At 35.2% G+C, this 15258-nt stretch overlaps 1 protein-coding gene across 1 annotated transcript; it reads right to left on the bottom strand.

The window, feature by feature from the left end:
- Positions 1-1057: 1057 nt before the first annotated feature.
- LOC125669581 (alkylglycerol monooxygenase-like) lies at positions 1058-13276 on the bottom strand. Its single transcript, XM_048904187.2, has 11 exons — positions 13137-13276; positions 8507-8634; positions 6455-6609; positions 5354-5457; positions 4772-4867; positions 4050-4182; positions 3871-3950; positions 3393-3527; positions 3040-3156; positions 1694-1776; positions 1058-1608 (listed from the first exon to the last, which is right to left on the bottom strand). The coding sequence occupies exons 1-11, from the start codon at positions 13251-13253 to the stop codon at positions 1407-1409; spliced, it is 1350 nt and encodes a 449-aa protein (XP_048760144.2). The 5' UTR covers positions 13254-13276; the 3' UTR covers positions 1058-1406.
- Positions 13277-15258: the final 1982 nt, after the last annotated feature.

Here is a 15258-nt window from a genome sequence, read left to right as displayed (position 1 = left end):
CTCTTGTGGCCCCATCCTGCCCCCATGGACCATGATTTTTACAAGCTTGAATCTGCACTATGTTAGGAAGCTTTCATGTAAATTTCCACTTTTCTGGCCCAGTAGGTTTTGAGATTTTCCCTATATATTTGTATGCAAAACTTTGATCCCCTATTGTGGCCCCATCCTACCCCTGGGGGCCATGATCTGAACAAACTTGAATCTGCACTATGTCAGGAAGCTTTCATGTAAATATCAGCTTTTCTGGCTCAGAGGTTCTTGAGAAGATTTCCCCTATATATATTTGTATGTAAAACTTTGATCCCCTATTGGGGCCCCATCCAACCCCCGGAGGCCATGATTTGAACAAACTTGAATCTGCACTATATCAGGAAGCTTTCATGTAAATCTCAGCTTTTCTGGCCCTGTGGTTCTTGAAAAGAAGATTTTTCCTACATATTTGTATGTAAAACTTTGATCCCCTAATGTGGTCCCATCCAACCCCTGGGGGCCATGATTTGAACAAACTTGAATCTGCACTATGTCAGAAAGCTTTTCTGGCCCAGTGGTTCTGAGAAGATTTTTAAATGACCCCACCCTATTTTGCATTTTTGTGATTATCTCCCCTTTGAAAGGGACATGGCCCTTCATTTGAACAAACTTGAAAGCCCTTCACCCAAGCATGCTTTTGGCCGTGGTTCTGGAGAAGAAGTCAAAAATGTAAAAAAAAATAAAAAATAAAAAAAAAAATTTACAGACGGACGGATGACAGACAACAGGCAATCAGAAAAGCCCTCTTGAGCTTTCAGCCCAGGTGAGCTAAAAAGACCAGAAACCAGTCAATTTTACCTCTTCCAATGAGTTTGCATTTTGGTTTCTGTTTGTTTGTATGTGAGCAAGTACAAAAAGGTAATATCCAGAGACATATACATTGCGTATCATGAGAGCTACATTATTTTTGGTGCTGGTGGTGCAGGAGGAGGGGGGAGAAGTCAATGAATCAAGAAGGTCACAACCCACAAAAGGGGAGGGTGGTGACACATAAGTATGTCTTAATTTAACTCAAGAAACACCTGAATTAATTTGGTAATAAAATTTTATTGTCAACAATTGAAACAATCATAATGTATTTTCATCAAAATACAAGTACATGCTGTAGCGCCATCTTTATTAAAGAATGAAAATTTAAAAACAATCAAATCTTAATTCATATAATCACAGTATGCTTTTCATTTCACTGCTATTAAAATCAGATTGTCTCCTTCAACAGATTAAGACGGTACCGATATATCATGTACGGATACATTCACATATAAATACAAACAAAAAATTCTTATCACTGGAATGTTAATGCTGTAGAAATAAATATCACTTGATTTAAGAACTATCACAGAACTTTGATGCATTGTGCAGAATAAACACAGAAGCTAGTCTACTTTCTTGGTTTTCATGGTGGTATTGTAAATGACAGACGACCACACGCAGAGAGAGAACATAAACACTGCTTGTAGAAATATGACAAAGGTGGGTCTGTAACCAGGGGCTCCATAGAAACCATAGTAACACAAGGCAACATCACCAGCTAACGTCAGGAAACATCTTAGGAGCTCGTACTGAGGAGCAGATGGACTGGGAAATAAAAGAGAAAAGTCTAAATTTTCTTCACACACAATACAATTTCATTTCAAACTTATCTTAAATATTGTGCACTTACTCATTATCAAAAATCTTTCCAAAGCAGGTCAGGCCAAATCCAATATGGAGGACAAAAAGCAAGATGGACAACTGAGACAGTCCCTGTTTTGGAAACACAAAACATATTTTATACAAGAAATAAAACACCACCACCAGTCAGGTGGAATTCATTACAAGGCAGTGAGGTAGAATTTACTTTATGGAAGATTATTTTGAATTGAATTTATTTACAATTTTAACACCATCACTCATTGGCATATGCAATATATTAAAACATCAAACTGTTGTAAGTTACATACAGTCAAACCTTGTTATCTCGAACTCGAATGGACTGAGAATTTTTGTTGAGATATCTGAGGATTTGAGATATCGAGGGTAAAATACTTAAAGAATAAGTTGTTTTGGACTTAAATTCTGAATCACTTCAATATATCCATGGTATTCGAGATATCAGTGTTCAAGATACTGAAGTTCATTTCTTTCATACTCTTTCTTTTCCTCAGAGCTCCAGATAATTTTTTACCACAAAGAGTATTTACCCCCTGATTATCAAATCAATGAATATTTTGCTTTTCAGAAAAATTCAAAAGTGTATTTTGTTAATTTACTGATTATCTTTGCTCTTTTGCACAGAAGATGTCATCAGATAAACGATACTTCTTCCGTTAAACTTTAACTTAAAGTTTATACTAAAAGGCCGGACCAGCTATTTACGGGGAAAATCCTTTGTAGTTCTTTTTATTAAAACTATTCATTGTCATTGGGAATTTGATATTTATCATTGATGCATTAAATTTGAAAATGTCAGACACTCAGTCACATGATTAAGATCCAATTCTGTATATCATTCGTCCATGATTGATAATACAAGTTTTTTTCCTGTGCTTTTGACCGCACACTAACTCTTTAAGAAAGAAAATATAACAAGTAGGCCTATATGATAGTGTTTTGAGTTAACTCTTCCAATTTTTCAAAATTGTGATTGTCATCAAAACGTATTTCATAGCGCTAAATATCATGTATGATCAAGCCCTGGGCTAACCTCAATTCATATGAATAGATAATTCATATTTATATCATACTGCTGTATATGTATCACAAATACGCGGACTAATACGCATTACTTTGGGAGTGTAAAGCGTATTTACATTCCCTAATGCGTAATTGTACGCATGATTTTCAACTTAAATGCGTATTTGGTCAAATTTAATGAGTATTTAAGCTGATACGCACCTTATCTGGAGCTCTGTTTTTCTTTTATCTAGACATTCTTCAGAAATTTACATAGTCTTCTAGCAATTTCGGTAGATTAAGAAATTATTTGGTTTTACATTAAACATATAACCTATTTCAATACAATCTTACAGCATTCCTGGCTGCCACCTCTTGATAGTACAAAAGTTCCAGGGTGAAGTGTACTGCTGCATACACACTGACCCAGCTTGGGAGGTTAAGGTGATACTTGGGCCATGGAGCTTTCACCTTAAAGTATATTTTTTGGTTATTAATTTTTCAGATGAACTGTATACTTTCCTATAAAAATGTAGAACATTTAAAAAAATGTGAAATATTATTTATAGATTGCATGTTAATGTTTTGAAGTCATCAATAATAGTTTTACCAAAATCAATACAACAACAGGATCTCAAATTGTGCCTGAGAATGAATTATCAATGGTAATCTGGTCACCATTATAACACACATAGAGATGGACATACCACAGGAATATCATTGATATCTCCAGTTCTTGGTTTGCCTGGAGCCCATCCTGGCCCACAGAACACTACTCTCAGCTTGTTTTTCCATCCCTTCATCTCACCAAACCTCTCAATCATGTACTTCAAGTATCCAAACTACAACATCAAAAAAAGTATGATTCAAGACTAAAACAGCTGAGCTTTTGAAAATTGCAGGTCTAAAGGTTTTGTTCACCAAATATTTCTTTAGGTGAGTAGGAAGTGACAGCATATATCATCAATTCATTCAATTGCCTGGAGTGCAAGAATCAGATTTTAAAAATTCTGTTTACAGAGGTTTTTATGCCCCCTTTGAAAAAGAGGGGACATATTGTTTTGCACCTGTTGGTCTGTAGTAAGAAAATTTGATTTTTTTTTTTCAATATTGCCATATGGGGGTGGGGGGATATATGTTTCTAAAACTTCTTGTTTACTGAAAGCATTTTATTTTCATACACACCTGAATGACATTTGGATCAAATGTATTGATTGGGTGTGTCAACCCATACACAACCTCTTCATCCTCAGCTTGAAAGGTGCCTGAAAATGCCAAAAATAAAAAAAGAAACACCTTCTTAAATTACGTCCAGAACAAAGTTCATACAAAGTTTACACAATCTGAAAATTACTGAAATTTACCAAACAATCTGTCCCATATGATGAGTGTGCCAGCATAGTTTTTATCTATGCAATAAGGATTTCTTCCATGATGAACTCTATGATGGCTGGGAGTGTTGAGAATATATTCCAGCGGACCCAGTGATTTTATGAACTACAAAAACAAACTTTACTGGGTAATATTCATCAAACAAGAGGCCCATGGGCCACATCACTCACCTGAGTCACCATGGCCCTGCCATTGTTCAGCTGTTGTAATTTTTAAAAGATTTTTTATCAATTTTTATTCCCATGAAAAAATTTGACCCCATATTGTGGCCCAAAATTAGCCCCCAAGGAATCAAAACAAAACTGAAAATGAATTCACATAACACAGAAATGCCTCAACACCAATATGATTAACATGATATTGCTGTTCTGGATAAAACCCAAGGTCACAAGGTCATAGATCATGGTATGATATTATCTCCGCTTTGAAGGGAGCATGCATGGTCCTTCATTTAAACAAACTTGAATCCCCTTCACTAAAGGATTATTCATACCAAGTTTGGTTGAAATTGGCCAAGTGGTTCTTGAGAAGATGAAGATGAAAATATGAAAAGTTTACAGACAGGCGGCCGGAGGGACAGGAAAAAAGAGAGATGACAAACTGTGATCAGAAAAGCTCTTATATAAAAACAATAATGATGAAAGAGAATTTATTCATACCAATGTTTAAATCTTTCATTGACATCTGTTCTCACCTGAGTGTGGATCCAGAACTGGTACAATATATTCAACTCATTATGAACCATGAAGATGGAGGGTGGTATAAATAAAGCAAGAGGAAGGTAAAATACCTGAAATCACAAATCACTTTCTGTGATGAGTTTATCAAATCTTTTAAAATACAAAACTTTTGAGAACATGGTCAACAATATTTCAACCATTATATGATTTTCAATAGGATAAAAAAAAAAGTTTCTCTTTATTGTTTTACATCCCATTTGGAAAAAAAATTTCACCTACAGAGAAACATCACAAGTTGCATGTGAAGTGCCACAAATTTTGACCTATGCATGGTGCTTAAGGCCGTAGCAATGAGAGTTCCCTAATTATCATGCCCATGCTTACAATGACACGGGACATTGTTTTTAAGGTCATATCTGAAAGACGAGTGACTTTTACTTCTAATGCTGGGTACATAGTGAAGGAACAATTATTACTTAATATGTTAAACATCTTAGGTTTGACATGGCCAAAAGGACTGAGAATCAAAGCAGAGACATTGTGAAGTGAGTGCCCTAATCACCAAGCTAGAAAGACAAAAATGTTTAAAATCTTACCCAAGAAGTGTATATCTGAAGTACAGACTGTCTCAGTGCTGTTGTCAGATTGTAGTACTCAGAACTGTGGTGTACTTGATGGGCAGCCCACATGAAATTTACCTCTAGAATAATTGTCTTCCATTACAAACTGGACATGAAATTTACCTCTAACAAACTGTACATACAATTATGATTATGATATATTGAATATGCATTAAATGTAAGTAATGGAATATATTTTACATTTGATAAACCCATATATAATCTAGAGTACATGTGACTCTCAATAACTCGAAGTTCAAGGGACATTGATAAAAGAGATCGAGAGTTCAAGAGATCAAAATTCGGAAATTGAAGGTCCAACCATAGGTTTTCAAGACACTTTCCCTTCATATTTGTCAAGTAATTCATTTGATTTCAAAATAAAGAACCTAATTTTGCATTAATAAAAAGATTTCAAAGTTTATGTATATCATACAAGATAGGCATAAAAAACATTTCTGATAAATTTTTACTGTCTCAAAAACTATACACTAGATTAAGTAAAACAATTTTTTAGATTAATTTTACACAAAGAATAAACTCAAGAAATTCAACAGTCTGTAGATCACTGAATCATTGTCTCTAAATTAATGTCTCAAATTTACTCTCTTGCCGTAAAGTCAAAACAAATGATAGATTTTATTCATAGTTGGATTTCTATACAAATCACCACAAGACCCCAGTGTAGGGCGGAAACTGACCAATTAACCAATTATAAAATCAAGTGTCCAACTCCACAAAGAAGCAGGTGACTTATCGCCTATGTGAACACCTAATTACCACAACCACACTGAAATAATTATACACTTGGATAATGGTGTGTAAATGCTACCACCACTTTGAGAGATCGAGAATGAAAAGCAATGTAATAGGTTTTACGGGACTCAACTTCACTTCGAGAGATCGAGAACTTCGAGAGACTGAACGTTTGAGAGATCGATAGTAAATTTGCTTAGTTATATAGAGAAAAAACTTGGGACAATGATTTCACTTCAAGAAATCAAGAACTTTGAGCGATAAAAGTTCAAGCCATCAAGAGTCACCTGTATTTTAAAATTATATTTCAATATTTCACACCATGTGCCATTCTGTGAAACCAGTAATATCCAAGATCCATTCCTAGGAAGCAAAACCACCAAGTCCAAGCCGAATCCCAAGGCAGTCCATAAATATTGTAGTTGTCATACACCCAAACATACCCAGTAATAGTGATGGACCTCAGACCAAGGAGCCTACAAATGTGTAAAAATAAAGTATAATATCAATATCCAAGCATTCTCCCCCAACGTTTTAAAAACAGATTACCACATTATAACAAGAGTACCACAACAACAAACGCCCGTCGGAAAGTGACATTCAACCTGGAAGCATAATATGCACTCTGATATTGATACCACACACATTCTGAATAGAAAAGCCTTAGGTCATGGTGCACCAATCCATCTGACATGTGAACTGATTATGTATTTCATTGATAGGGAGGTTATGACAAAATATCAATGCAATATCTGTATTTATGATGAGAAAAAGCCCAGGAAATAATTTGGTCTACTTTTAGCCCTAAAGTAGGTCATGGTGCACCAATTACATTGAAATATGAACTGATTATGTATTTCTCTGAGAGGGAGGTTGTGATTAAATTTCAGAGTAAGTCAAGGAGGGATCAATCCAGACCGGTGGACCGAGTCTATGTCAAATGGCATCAGTCTATGCCAATTATAATTGAAATCGACCAAATTGTTTATGCCGATTTCTTAAGTTTAATAAATGAAAAAAAAAAACCAAATAATAATAATAATGAATAAATAATTTTTTTAATAATGTTTTGTTGAATTGTGGTTAAAAAATTGCAGCATGCTCAAAGAAATCAATGTTCCATTAGTGCTTTCATGACTACCATATACACTCGCTTATAAGTCGGATTTTTGGGCGTTAAATCTTGGTCCAAAACTCTATGTCCGACTTATAGGAGTGTCCTTAGAAGATAAGTATTGTTCTTGATGGTGTAATGTATAGCCTAGTATTTTTAAAACTACAAAAACATGGACGAAAAAAAACCAACAAAATAGTAACTGTTTAATTTATTGAGAATAAAAAGTGAAATATCGATGTCATATCCCAAAACATTATTGGAACACGGATAAATACATAAAAGTATTGATATGAAATTGATTTGTTGGGGGAAAATATCAAATATCAGTGCATTTCTCAAAATATTATTTGAAACACATTTAAAAACATTAGAGCATTGATTTGAAATTGTCAACCGATTCTTGAAAAAAAGTTAGACCAACTTATAAATGGGTCAATGGCAATTCCCTCCAAAATAACCTAAAAACTATACAACCGACTTATAGGCGAGTATATACGGTATGACTGTTTAAAAAAATGTCAATTCAATCATGACTAGCATTTAACCAGTTTGTGTGTTGATTGCGAGTATTCTCACCTAAATATGCTGACTGATATTTTCTCTTGTGATATATAAATTCATGATATTCCCATTTAAAGTTTAGTTGAACCATCTTCTGTAAGCACGAACAAGTAGTCTTTGATTTAAAAATGTATGCAAAGTTGAAGTATGTGGAAGGCACTAGTACTAGGCTAGGATTGAAGGAAAACGTAAAGTTACCCCCAAAGGCCCCTACATGGTCAGTCAACCTCTGATAAACGTAAACATTATAAGGAAAGGAGGATATTGTTATGGAAATAGAAAGAAAATATGCTTTCTAAGTACATTAGAACTAAATAATTGTTACAATGTGTTAAATAGGTGTTATTTTTATGCAATGTTGCAGTCTATGCCAATTTGATGAGGTCTATGTCATCTTGTTTTGGCATAGACCCATGGTCTATACCAAATTTTCAACCAATTTCGAACACTGGTTGTACATGTATGCATCCGTTATGAAAAAAAGTCTGAAAAACATGACCTCGGACAGACAGACAGCCAGACAGACACAATGAGAGCACCATAACATAATAGGTCCCGTCTAATGACGGGCATATAAAAAACGCATTAACATAGAAAGAATACTCCCATGACATTAAAATCATTGCAAATTTTTTATCTGTTGTTTTAATATAATTAGCTTTACAAAATATTTTGAATAAAGGTTGACAACTTGCATTGGGAATCTAGAATACTGCCCAGCACTGACAGATGTTGCACCATCATTCATTCTGCCTTTTTTGTCCTTCTTGAACCACATAACTGCCATTTCCAGGAAAATACACACGAAGAAAAAAGGTGTAGCCTGTAATTTAAGACAAGAATGAGTTGATCCTTAGTATACCCAGTGATCTGAAACATGCAGGTGACAGTCCTCATCCACCGTTCCCTCAGCATTAGTTTCACATGCACACACAAGGTATCAACCATGACACTTTGCTTACTGTGACAGAAAAATTGTACTTATAGTGTCTATGAAAATTTAGGGCTTAAGATTTAGGCACATCTGACCCACACAGACTAGTAAAATAGTTTATTTTATGTCAAGGTACCCTGACTGGTTAACTATAAAACTGAAGTATATATATCGTATCAGCTAGCCCAAGTGGCCCCATATCAGCCTGAAGGCAGGACTGATATGATATGGAATGTAGCATGAAATATTCTATGGAACCAAATATTTTCATAGCTCTCTCTCGCCTTCTTTCTTTCTTTCTTTCTCTCTCTCTCTAAAGAAATAAACACTTCTGTAATTCTATATTACATGTATATATTATGAAGATATACCACGAACTATTTACAGAATGTTGAAAAAAAAAAATTCTATTAATTATATACATATGTACTTATACATTATACAGTATAGTGTTTTTAGGTGATTATTTTTATATAATATGGGGTCTGAGGGCTAATTTTACATAATGATATTCGATTTATTTTATTTTCCTTTGGGGGGGGGGGGGATTTAAAGGTATTATATCAAGAATACTTGATATATTCCCTTACTATGATAAAAACCAATTTTTCATGGTAATTTGTACATCAATTTACTATAATGATTAAAATTTAATACATTGACGATTAACTATGATAAAAACTTTGATACACTGATTAACTATGGTACGAACTTTGATATATTGATTTACAATATATATAATACAGTGAAAACCTTGATACATTAATATACTATGGTAAAAACTTTGATACACTGATTGTTACTAGCGAATTCATAATTTCCAGATTGAATTGCGTATTTGCATTCCAGTCTGATATGTGATATTGGGTTTTGGGCTGGTCGTTGATATTAGTTATATATTGTGAAGTCATCCCCATCACACAGTGCAGAATCGGCAAAATTATTACCAAGTATATGATAAATGATAATAATTTCTAAAATAACATTCATGATCACAGTGACTCTTTAAGCTTATTGCGTTTCGCTTTCAATATATTTCAATGTTCCAATCAGAGTTATCCTTTCTGTCGCACTCTCTAATGTAATACACCCTCTGGTGGCATATTGAAAGTCATTTTCTTTACAACTTCTGTGCAGTATAGTTTTTAGTGTAAAAACAAATCAACAAGGCTATAAAAATTAGTATGGATTTAATGTTGGCTTTCTTTCAATTAATATGATGAAATTGATAGATAATATGTCTTACGGTGTGACCGTTTTTAAGGGTGAAGCAAAAAGTATTGGCATTAGAATCTATATCCTCAACAGGACAAAAAGAGCTCTGTCAAAGCATCCTAACTTTGAACATTTGATTCACCTATTCATTGCAGTCAGGGCGAAAATCACTAGACCGACGCCCGATTTCTAGTAAAATTTCTGTCGGACTAGTATAAATTTTTCTTTAAAAGAATATATATATATTATATATATATAATCTATAAACACCTCGTGTAATAACATTATCTAATTTGCTGAGTTTGCTTGCCAGTTTATCAGGTCCAAACTATTTCGTACCGGGTAACTTCATCTTTAATGTCAAACTCTAATACGCTGAAAATGGGTACAAAATGTTTCAGGTACGAAAGAGAAAGGTCCAGGTACGAATCGTATTGCACCTACACAGGTCGCTCTTCCGCTGTCATGGCGAGTGGGAAAAACGAAGTGTGAAAGAAAGATACGAGTCAATGAGAAAGCGTGGATTTGTTCAATCATGGACCTTGAACCGTCCATAGCTAAAATTTGACGTTGAAAAAAATAAAATGTTGTGTACGCATTGTGAAAAATGTAAGATGAGGAGGAGGAGACTGAAAATGAGTTGCTTGAATCTGAAATTGACAGAAATTTAATATTATATGTAGTGGAGTATGACGGAAGTTTTTCATTTGTTTTTGTTTTCATTCTTACTATACGGATACATTTTTTTTTATATTTGTAAGTTAAATTTTCTTTAATAAACTGTTTTGATTTTGGACTAGTGAATTTTTTTTCGGGTTAGTAAATTTTACATTCAACTAGCCCGACCGGACTAGTAGCTTGAAAAGTTTTTTTTACCTAGAATGTCATTGAATGCAGGAAACATAACACAATTGATGTAAACAGTGCATTGTGACATCATGTTCAGTGTCAGTGCTTAGCAAATTCATAAACATTGGAGACATGGTACAATCGCGTTAATCGAGGAGTGATTATATATGATTAAAACAATAAGATTCACATGCTTTTACAAATTTTATGCAACTTTCAGAACGACATGAACTTGGGTACACAAGATTCAAAATGGAAAAATACATGTCCACTTGCTTGTATTCGAATCGACACCATTTGGACTAAAATTTTCCAAGTTCCATAGGTATGGTTTAATTCTTTATTAGTTTTGCCTTTCTACATTTTCCTTTTAAACATGTATATACATGTTACCTACAGGGAGAGTTCCGCTCTCACGGCCTGTGAGAGGGCTTCGTCCTCTAATATATTGAAACATGTAAATTAATGTATATTAGTTTTTACACCTCTTACCGTCAACATATTAGACTCACCAACGGAACCCACAGGGTTTCCTCCGTTATAGAGGGCAAAGCCCTCTCACGGCCCTTCGGGCCGTGAGAGCGGAGCTCTCCCTATAGGTAACACATATATATATACATGTACATGTTTAAAAGGAAAATATAGAAAACTAATGAAAAATTAAACCATACCTATGGAACTTTAAAATTTTGGTCCCAATGGCGTCGATTCAAATACATGTCCACACGATAGTATTCGAATCAACGCCATTGGGACCAAAATTTTCAAGTTCCATAGGTATGGTTTAATTTTTCATTAGTTTTCTATATTTTCCTTTTAAACATGTATATACGTGTTACCTATAGGGAGAGCTCCGCTCTCACGGCCTTTCGGGCCGTGAGAGGGCTTCTCCCTCTATTACATTCAACATTTAATGTAGAATGCCGGAGAGAATTCAGAAAACCCAGGGGTTCCGACGTTATACCAAAGGACCGTCCGCGAAGCAAGGCTCTAAAGGTAACACGTATGTAAAAGAAAAAAGTCAAAATCAGCAAAAGAAAAAGAGATAATCTCTATATACGTTCACTGAAATTTTCGTGATCCATAAGGGCGCCGCCATTTATTTTTTCATTACCTGCTTCAACAGTTATTCGTGTTTTATTTTGAATGCCGATAATAGAAGACTCTGACGTGCAATTCGTAATTTAAACACTCAGTTTGTTCAAAGTGAATAGTATAATTATCATTGTAAAAGTTTTTAGCAAATAATTACATATAAAACCGTAATATGACTAAATAAATGAATGAGTTCATGAGTTTCTTTAAATAAGAATATACAATAAAATTATGGTTACATTTTTACCATTTTGAATTTATTGGTTAATTTTGTTTAGTTTTATAACGGCCTTTTTCATTGCATTCGGAATGTATTATTGTTTGCTTTGAAAAAGAGAAAAAAGCGGGGCTAAATGTGACGTCACAATACACAGTTTACGTCGCCTTGCGTTTTATTTCCTGCGTTCAATGAATAGGCGGATCCTGTAAAACTGTTGTCCCCATATAAACCCCTTTAATATTGAGATGTTACTGGGTTTTTAGCGCAAGGAAAATTTCATTAAAAATATTTTTTTTTAAATGAATCATAATCTACCGTACTTAACGGAATTATGATTACCACTTGGGACACTCCAATGACCATTACATGCTTCGCTCGGTCCAACGGTCACACCGTATACATATTATTAGGTTATGCAAGCTGTAAATTCAGAGTGGTGCAACAAAATTACGTAACAACGTGAACGATGATGTGACAGACTCATATTATACATGTATATTGTATAATATGATGGGTATATGTATGAAGAATCGGTTCATTGAATAAAATGCTTAGGCAAGGTAATGTAATTTAAACATGCAGTCAAGCATAAAAATTTGGTCACTTTCCCAGTGTAATGGCCTGGGGTATATAATTATATTTTGGCCAAATGTCCTTGTGTCTTTTAATTTCATTGGTGTTTTAGTTTGTCTTATGTCATTGGATTGGTCTTGGAGATTTTCCCTCCAAGAGTTCTGTTCTTTGTGGTCAGTCTTTATTCAGTTTTTGAAGAAGAGAGTTGATTTCAGTAGATCTGACATATTTTGACAATTAGACATAGACCGACATTTTTCCTCTTGAATGGGTTTCATCATTGGACAATTCGTGCATTGCATGGTGACTCCTGAATAAACGTCTTGTCGAGAACCCAAACAGGTGTTCCTGTTATTACTTAAGGGAAAGAGAAACCTGTTACAATGAGACAATGCGAAGAACATGATGAGATGATGCTACATCGTATGAAGATACTTACTTCGTTGATGTAAAGTGGAACCTCTTCCACATCTTTAAACGAAGATTCGTTTACTGACACTAAATAAAACAATCGTCTAACGCCTGTTAGGAAAGGGACTTTGGCCAGGTTGGACATTTTCTCAAAGCGGATGTAGTTCTTATGCTCCTAAAACTAGACGTGAAACCGTTAGTCGATTATAATCCGGAAAACATTTTGATAAAAAATAAGTTGAGGCGTTTGATAGGAAATTATATCGCTTGGGTTCGAATTTACTACTCTTTAATAGTAAAATTGAATCCAAACGATATAATTGCCCGCGAGGCGTAAGGATATATTCTACATCATCATCGAATGAGAATATGTACATGTATAGCATGTGCTTAGACGAGTAGCTCACTACTTAGTCTCGGCTGCTGAACTGTAGATTACGACCATATCCCAGGCACTCGACGTTTTAAATATTTATAATAAAAAAATTGTCTTCCTGTAAACATAATATTTTTTTATTATAGATATTTAAAACGTCGAGTCCCTGTGGACCTTATTATATACTAGCGGAAAAAAGAAACTGTTTATTATTTAATATATGAAAAAATAATAAAAAATAACAATGAACAAATTTTATTTTTTGTAATACTGTTAACAAATGTATTCGTTAAAACATTTCATAACCCATTAATGTTAACGTCGAATAACGTCAATTTCAGCACACTCGAAAGACACTGGTATTCGAACTTGAATTAACGAAGTTAATAACGCGTGTGACCACCATTTGCATTCACGCATGCTTGACAACGGCGCCTCATTGGTGCCACTAAAGTGTTCAGAAATGCTTGAGGGATGTTGTTCCAGATGTTGGTCAAAGCCTGACCTAAATCAGCCAATGTCACTGGCTGATTTGGTAAACGGCGTTCCATTTCATCCCAGACGTGCTCGATCGGCGATAAATCGGGGGAAACAGCTGGCTAAGGCACGACAGCGACATTCTGTTGAACAAAAAAAGTCCCTGACTACACGTGCAACGTGTGGTCTTGCGTTGTCTTGCTGCAGAGTGATGTGATTTTGCTGTCTCTGTTTGAAGGGTATCACATGGCGCTGAATAATTTCGTCTCGATAGTGTACGCCGGTGAGATTTCCATTGACAATTTGTAGAGGGGTCCTTCCACCCCACACCATAACGCTACCTCCACCGAATTGTCGACGTTGCACAACACAATCGTCCTGGTACCGCTCCCCAACGCGAAGATACACTCTACAACGGCCGTCACTGCTATCCAAATGAAATCTGGATTCATCAGTGAACAGAATATTGGTCCAGTCCTGTATTCTGAATCGCAGATGTCGTCTGCAACACGCTAGTCTAGCGATACGATGACGTTGAAGCAATACTGGGCGCACTGCTGGACGTCTTGGTCTGATGTTGTGCTCGCGCAGACGATTACGCACAGTTCTTGGACTAATTGGTCGAAGTCCAGGAATGCTACGAGCAGTCAAACTTGCTGTCTGGAAACGATTTCTCAGGTGCACAAGTTTAATGTGGTTGTCCTGTTGACGCGACGTCACACGAGGACGCCCAGAACGTAGTCGATCCCGAGAGTTACCAGATTGTTGGAAACATCTCCATAATGACTGGATGGTGTTCCGATGAACTCCAAAGTGTCTTGCTACGATATTTTGTGCCATTCCAGCTTGAAGCATCCCAACAGCACGATTACGTTGGTTTTCGCTGAGTCGTGGCATGACAGAAGGGTAAATTTTGTCAAAACTAAAGTGGTTTCCTTAACGAATAGTGTCCAAACAAACCTTTTACACTTCTTACTCCAAACAGTATTGGCCAGTAAAACTTGTGCGTACGAACACTTCAATAAACAACATGTGTTCATTAACCATGAAAAAAATGCATCCGAGTCGGGTACTATCCGATATTGTTAAAAAAACATCACCTTTATCGATTGTTTAGGTTTTATAAACATAGACAATAAATATAGAAAAATTATACTAAATTTTAAGATGCAGTTGTGTTGGATTTTTTCTCTCGCTAGTATATATCCTTGCCTAGCTGAGTAGGTTGGCACGTCGCCTGGTGAACTGTAAATCGTGAATCTAGCAGGGTTTTTTTTTTTACTAAAATAACCGTCGT

The sequence above is a fragment of the Ostrea edulis genome, chromosome 4 (assembly GCF_947568905.1).
Source record: "Ostrea edulis chromosome 4, xbOstEdul1.1, whole genome shotgun sequence".
NCBI classification, from domain to species: Eukaryota; Metazoa; Mollusca; class Bivalvia; order Ostreida; family Ostreidae; genus Ostrea; species Ostrea edulis.
This window is presented reverse-complemented; position numbering and strand designations above follow the sequence as displayed.

What these genes read in the sequence shown, in the direction of transcription:
- LOC125669581 (XM_048904187.2), bottom strand. Translation starts at nt 13,253, where the DNA reads ATGTCCAACCTGGCCAAAGTCCCTTTCCTAACAGGCGTTAGACGATTG. An exon ending in CATATGGGACAGATTGTTTG is followed by an intron (nt 3,951 to 4,049) that starts GTAAATTTCAGT and finishes TGGCATTTTCAG; the next exon opens with GCACCTTTCAAGCTGAGGAT. An exon ending in TTGATCCAAATGTCATTCAG is followed by an intron (nt 3,528 to 3,870) that starts GTGTGTATGAAA and finishes TTGATGTTGTAG; the next exon opens with TTTGGATACTTGAAGTACAT.